This window comes from Sinocyclocheilus rhinocerous, unplaced genomic scaffold (genome assembly GCF_001515625.1).
Source record: "Sinocyclocheilus rhinocerous isolate Xijiao unplaced genomic scaffold, SAMN03320098_v1.1 scaffold632, whole genome shotgun sequence".
Lineage (NCBI taxonomy): Eukaryota > Metazoa > Chordata > Actinopteri > Cypriniformes > Cyprinidae > Sinocyclocheilus > Sinocyclocheilus rhinocerous.
In genome coordinates this window covers 289,682-296,727 of record NW_015639247.1, presented here as the reverse complement: position 1 = coordinate 296,727, position 7,046 = coordinate 289,682, and the positions used below count along the sequence as shown (strand labels likewise).

Sequence of the window (7,046 nt, the reverse complement as noted above, 5' to 3'; positions counted from 1 at the left end):
TTATAAAAGCAATAAGCCCCGTGAAGCCGTGGTTTACAGTTAATTTATAACAGCTATAACTCAGCTTCGCGTCATACCTAGCAACGTCCCTTAGCTGTTATAAATTCACTGTAAACCACGGCTTCACTGGGCTTACTGCTTTATTTTAAAAAGTAATCCATTACAATATTGCGTTACTCCCTAAAAAGTAACAAATTCTGTTATTTAGTTTCTTTTTATGGAAAGTAATGCGTTACGTTAAAGAAGAAAGTTCAACACTATTCAGCAATAACTAAAATAAAACACAAATGTGTCATTGTTGCTTAGTATGGTTGATTTGGATCATCGAAGGTCAGTAGCATCGAAAGATACTGGTTAAAAAATGGGATTAAATACATAAATTATATTTATTTAAGTAACTCCGATATTTCCCTCTAAATTAAAAAGTAATGCGTTACTTTACTAGTTACTTGAAAAAGTAATCTGATTACGTAATTTACAAAACACTGATCTCAACCATGTCTCAAACAGTGCTCAGATTTGCAAGAAATCAAAAGGCAGAGATCTCAGTAGCTATGTTTTTAATCACCCTGTTTTTATGCGCATTTTAGAAACAAGTGATGGAAACTCCAAATATCGAAAAAAAATCCCTTAATTCGCAAAAAAGGTTTTACGCTCGCTTGAGGTGGTTTTTGACTTGAGCAAAAAAGGCATAATGCAAATAAATGGGAGATAGAAACACATTTTGTGAATAAATTGCTCCATGCACATCAAAAAAGTCATGTGATGTGATGGGATAACTTCACTAGCCAGCGGACGGATCTCATTGCACAGCATCCGAGATGTTGCTATGGTCATTTCTGTATAATTGAATAATAGTATAATAGTCTTACACTTCTTTCTGTAGAATAGTAGTCTTACACAACTGCGTTTCCAAACAGCAGCATCACATTTATTGTGTTTCGTCTGCTCGCTCTGAGGCGCAAATAATTTATTATATGAAAATTATTATTAATAATTATTACAGCTTATGCGCTAATGTTTTATGCGATATTCCAATTTTGTGCATAATGTAAATTCACAACTTATGATGGAAACACGGCTAGTATGATCTCAGTCTCATAAAATGATCTGAGCTGCTCCACGTTCACTTTAATGACTCATTTATTTCCTTTATTTCTTTAAAATTAAAAACCAGTGCTATTTTTAGCATCATTGAGATACTATTATAGTTTTTTATTAATATTTTGAATTTATTTTCATTTTATAGTTAGTGCTTTTGTCATTTTTATTATTATTATTATAAATGTTATTTAAAATATGTCATATAGTTTTTATTAATTTATATTTCAATTTTAGTTTTACTCATTTTTGTACATTGTTAAACTGAATGAAAACAAGAAAGTTTAAGATTTCATTTTGAGACAAGTTTGAGATTTTTTATATTTTAATTAAGTTAAAATGTATTTTATTTCAAGTACAACAAATTTTTTTTTTAATGGTTTTAGTACTAGTTTTGGTCAACTATAATAACACTTATTAGAACACCATAAAATATACTGATACGAAACATGTTAAATAATAGTGCATATGGAGATTTGCTGTTGTTTATTTGATGCATATCAAGCAGCTTTTTTGTGGATCAAATTTCTGAAAATGTGCATGAAAATATTTCACAAATTTCTTGATGTTCATATGAAAAGTCGTACCTACAACCACCCGTGTGGAGAGCGACTGATTCATGCAGTGAGCGGCCGACAGAACGAAGTACTCGTTTAAGATGGTGCCGCCGCAGAAGCCGATGTTTTCTTCGTTGATGAGAAGAGCCTGAGAGAACATGCAACGTCAACACGCTCAAACTGCCATATTTCATGTCTCCAATGTAAAGCTTCATGCTAAAGAAGAGCTTAAAGAAGAGTCTCTACCTGCCATGGACAGTCTCCAGGAAGACACTCCCCACCGTTCACGATTCTCCGGTCTCCCCCTGATGAGGACTCAGCCAGAATGGGTTGCTCCTTCACCGTATCCGTGATCTCCTGCTCGAAGAGGCCAAACATGCTGTTTGTGTCATTGACAGGAGGGTTCGTGGCGTCTACGACAGGCTCGGCGGTGGTCTCCTCTTCATTCTCAGTGTTGTTGATGTGTATGCTGTTTAAGAGGCTTCTGGTCTTCTGAGGATGGACGGCGCCACATTTGAAAGGATCTGAAACCGAAAAGTGTTTAAACGGAGGACGGATAAACATCTCGCTCACATCAGAACATCATTTACCTTGAGACTGACACGACTTCCCGTTATTGGCCAGCTCGTAGCCTTTAGCACACGAACAGGCGACGTTATTCTTCTCCACCCTGCAGAAATGATCGCAGCCTCCGTTTTCGCTCTCACAGAGCGCAGGAATAACTGCAGCGAGACACACAGGAGAGAAACTCAGCGCCGCTGATCGACTGACGGTCTGTTGTGTGGACAAATATCATTAATGTATTTAATCCCATTTTATTAACCAATGTCTTTGCTACTGACTTCCGATGATCCAATTCAATCATACTAATAAGCTAAATTGACACATTTGTGTTTTATTTTAGTTATTGCTGAATAGTGTTGAACTTTCATCTCCTGCGTCATATTCTTCATGTGATTTGTTTGAGCTGCGCCCTCCCTGCAATAATTAAATATGTTAAATAAGACAAATATCATTAATGTATTTAATCCCATTTTATTAACCAATGTCTTTGCTACTGACTTCCGATGATCCAATTCAATCATACTAATAAGCTAAATTGACACATTTGTGTTTTATTTTAGTTATTGCTGAATAGTGTTGAACTTTCATCTCCTGCGTCATATTCTTCATGTGATTCGTTTGAGCTGCACCCTCTACTGTACAGACGTGAATTTACATTTCCTTCAGCCTGAGGCGCATTCACTTCACTTTTGTTGTGAAAGGGCTTTTACACTTGTAAAAGAAGGACTTTTTTATATTAAAAACAATCAAGCAAGCCCTGCCAAAATTTGAAAAGTAACGCAAAAGTAACATAACACATTACTTTCCATAAAAAGTAACATAATTAGTTACTTAACGCAATATTGTAATGCATTACTTTTAAAAGTAACTTTCCCCAACACTGGTGATTACTGAACAAAATGCGGCTCTTTACCGATCTCACAGTTGTAGCCCTTAAAGCCTTGTTGACAGAAACACGTGTACGGTCCGATCGCGTCTTTACACTCGCCGCCGTTGAGACACGGGTGGGACAAACACGCGTCTCCATCTGAACACACAAGCGCTCGTATCAAGACTTACTTCACCATTAAAACCAAGCTGAACCGAAGGATCATTGCAGACTCACCAATATACTTGTTCCAGAACTCATCCTGAAAGAAAACACAACACACATCCATCAGATTAAATGAACACACACTCAATTCTTTTGAACTGGATTTATATTGATGTTTGTTGTCATTGGAATAGACCTTAGACAGCAGGCTTTCACATGTGGTTATTTTTGTAGCAAAAAATTTCATTTTCATCAAATGGTTCAAACAGAGCCTGAAAAATGTTTCATTGTATTTATATTGGCCATGTCAAGTTCTATAGTTCAACTCTGTTATGGAGAAATTCACACTGATAATAGCTGCTAGGTATTGGCTGTAACATTTCAGCACAAAACATGTTTAGAAAAAGAATTGGTTATCATTGGTTATTAATATTTGTAAGACACCTGGAAACTTTGTGTGAATTTACGTATTACTCAAATTATAAGCGGATGCGTTCTAAACCGTAAATACTGAGGGAATCGTCTCCATCACTAGCTATGTTTCCGTCCAAAGTTACGACTTTAACTTGTGCACAAAATTACAATACTGAATTTTGATTAAAACACCATTTCCATCCCACTGTCACGCTTCGCTACTGTGAGGAGCTCGGAGACGAAGGAGTTCGGAGACGAGGAGTGGAATTCAAACATATAGGTTTTAAATCACATCCAGGGAACAAGGAAAACACACGTAGCAAAGGTAGACATATACAATTCCGGACAAGGGAGAACAGAACGGGCTAGAACTCAAATAGGGCAGATAACGAGGGGCAGACAGGTGAGGAGGATAACTAATAACAAGGAACACCTGGAACTAATAGAACTAAATGGGGACAGGAACAGGAAGGACCAAATAAGGGCAAGGAAGGCACATGGGGAGCAAAACACACACAGACATGGAACAGAGTCTGACATTACTCCCTCCTCCTGGAAGGCGCGTCCAGCGCCGTAACAATTCCACCAGGGAAGGTGGGCGCACTGGAGGCTGGTGCAGGACTGGAACACGGGGAATACCTCCAGGGCGGAGCAGACAGTTCAGGAGGCCATGGCTGGACGGCCTCCGTGGCCTTGGCCTTGCCACTCGGCCCGGCCACTACGGACGGACCCATACTACCCCCCCAAAAAAAATCCTTGGGGAGAATATCGTCCTTAGAGGCCCTCCATAGGCCTAACTCGGGGACTGGAGCCCTCCTTGGGCAGGACATGGGGCCTGGAACCTTCTCTGGGCTAAACTCGGGGACTGGAGCCCTCTCTGGGCTAAACTCGGGGACTGGAGCTCTCCCTGGGCTATACTCGGGGACTGGAGCTCTCCCTGGGCTAAACTCAGGGACAGGAGCCCTCTCTGGGCTAAAATCGGGGACTGGAGCCCTCTCTGAGCTAAACTCGGGGACAGGAGCCCTCACTGGGCTAAACTCGGGAACTGGAGCCCTCCCTTTGGCTGAATTTGGGGGCTGGAGCCCACACTGGAGCAAGCTCTGGGGTTAGGATGAGGGCGGAGGACAGTCCTTTTCTCCTCATCCTCCTCCTTTGATTCCCCTTTAGGTTCGGGGTGAAAGGTGTGGTCGGCGGGCTTGAGTGAGGAACTGCCGGCGGGCTTGAGAATGCCACAGCAGGTGGACTTGACTGTGGAACGGCCGGCGGAGGGGTTCCGGATCGGGATCGGAGGCTCTCCAGACACCGGATGACCGCCTCCTTCCATTCGAGGTTGGTGGTGTCTGGGAGTTCCGCGGAGCGATGGTATGTGATCCCGAGCTGGAACAGCGTCACCAGGGTCTCCCCATCGAGGGAGCTGGCGAGGGCAAGCGGCACGAATGCCCTCGCGTAGGTGATCGGGTCGTGGCTCGCCTGAGCCATGGCGATGAACATCGCTCGTTCCTCCATTTTCGTAGGGAGAAACAAACAGGAAAACAAAACACTTTTCAAAAACGAAAAACACGGGTAGAAGGGGCGCCGCTTACTGTCACGGTCCGGAATTCTGTCACATTTCACTACTGTGAGGAGCTCTGAGACGAAGGAGCTCAGAGACGAGGAGTGGAATTCAAACATATAGGTTTTAAATCACATCCAGGGAACAAGGAAAACACACGTAGCAAGGGTAGACATATACAATTCCAGACAAGGGAGAACAGAACGGGCTAGAACTCAAATAGGGCAGATAACGAGGGGCAGACAGGTGAGGAGGATAACTAATAACAAGGAACACCTGGAACTAATAGAACTAAATGGGGACAGGAACAGGAAGGACCAAAATAAGGGCAAGGAAGGCACATGGGGAGCAAAACACAGACACCAAACAGAGTCTGACACCCACATGTTCACAATGGAAACTGGCCCGAAATTTCAATAATAAAAATGTAAGTCGGTGCAACCAGGGAACCTGTGGCTCTTTTTTCCACATTATAAATGACTTGCGCCAGATGGAACGCAGTAACAAACTTGCGTTGGTTGCCTGATGTTTGGAAACGCAATCGTGCGAGACAGTTACGGAGGTATTTGTACCAAATCATTTTGATGAAGTACTTCGGCTCAGGCATTTCAGAATTATTAAAACAATATTTAAGATGGTGTGCGATGAGATTGGTGCACATTGATCACATGATCTGTTGAGGCAAAGTCGCATTACTTTTTTTTGATGCACGTTGAGGAATTAATTCAGTACATGTGTTTCCATTGTAGTTATTGTGCATGTTTTCTTATTAGATACAGAAAAGATACAGAAACTCAATTGAGCACATAATTTTTTTATGCACAACTTTAATGTGCATCTTGTCGTTTACATCCAGCATGTTTTTTTTATGCAATATCCCAAAAATTGCACAAGAGTAGGTTGAGTAAACATGGCTAATGTCTGCGGTGCTCACGACTGGTATTTTGGGCCTGAGGTGGTACACATGATTTCCTGAACGTTTCCAATGAAGTATTTAAAAATAAACAAACAAACAAACCACCGACCGTCTTTTTAACATCCTCGAAGATTTCTCTGGCCTCCTCATAACTGCAGCGCTCCTCAACACACTCGCGCTCCATGTTTCCCTTCTTTAGCTCCTCGAAAATGGTGTTGGCGCGCCGGCGCCGGCTCAGGACCTGACTGGCATCTCGACTGTGGAGGAAGACTGGAGAAACACATGACATTATCATCATCAAAGCCTCCCTCCTGATAGCGGCGGAAGAGCCGAGTGTTGAGAAATAAACCAAACCTGATCATTAGCACGCTCAAACTCACTCTGACATTGATTAGGCCTTAAACAACAAACCTTCAGGTCAGAAAAAGAGAGTCATACGAGTCATTCTGAAGCTTCGGTCTTTTCGGTCGAGACAACGCACTCACCTTCTGAACTCACACAGTGTATTAGAAACAAGCAGAGAAAATTCCAGAAGACCCAAGACATTGTGGTTTATCAGCGTTCAGCTCTTTCACATTAGAGGATCGACAGAAAACAGACAGAAGGTCAATGAACTGAGCGCTGGGAGGGAGAGAGAGACAGGGGGAGGAGAAACTGACAAGAGGACAAAGTGAAAAGCACCAGCGCTTACACTCACGACACGTGGGATATTTCAGTTCAGAGCTCATACAGGAATCCTCTCCGATGACTTCATTTGATGTTCTCTACACAAACACAGATTTGAGAGCCGCAGCCAAGCGCAAGATTATCAGGCTCTGTTTCTCACACAGAACATGCATATAGTACAGAAGACTCAAATGAGTGCTCATGTATGTAAGGGATTCATGAAGAGTCTCATGCTAATGCAAT

The 7,046-nt window shown here is 42.0% G+C and overlaps 1 protein-coding gene across 2 annotated transcripts in view; it reads right to left on the bottom strand.

The window, feature by feature from the left end:
• Positions 1 to 6,772, bottom strand: part of LOC107751061 (coagulation factor X-like) — a 7,907-nt gene extending 1,135 nt beyond the window's left edge. Inside the window, exons 1-7 of one of the 2 annotated variants that reach the window (XM_016566640.1) lie at positions 6,623 to 6,772; positions 6,247 to 6,407; positions 3,328 to 3,352; positions 3,136 to 3,249; positions 2,249 to 2,380; positions 1,905 to 2,188; positions 1,689 to 1,806 (exon numbers count right to left, since the gene is read on the bottom strand). In XM_016566640.1, the coding sequence (XP_016422126.1) occupies positions 1,689 to 1,806; positions 1,905 to 2,188; positions 2,249 to 2,380; positions 3,136 to 3,249; positions 3,328 to 3,352; positions 6,247 to 6,407; positions 6,623 to 6,683 (895 nt within the window). In that variant the 5' untranslated portion in view covers positions 6,684 to 6,772. The remainder of the gene's footprint in view (positions 1 to 1,688; positions 1,807 to 1,904; positions 2,189 to 2,248; positions 2,381 to 3,135; positions 3,250 to 3,327; positions 3,353 to 6,246; positions 6,408 to 6,622) is intronic. The other variant, XM_016566641.1, reaches the window with a different exon arrangement.
• Between the last annotated feature and the right edge of the window lie 274 nt (positions 6,773 to 7,046).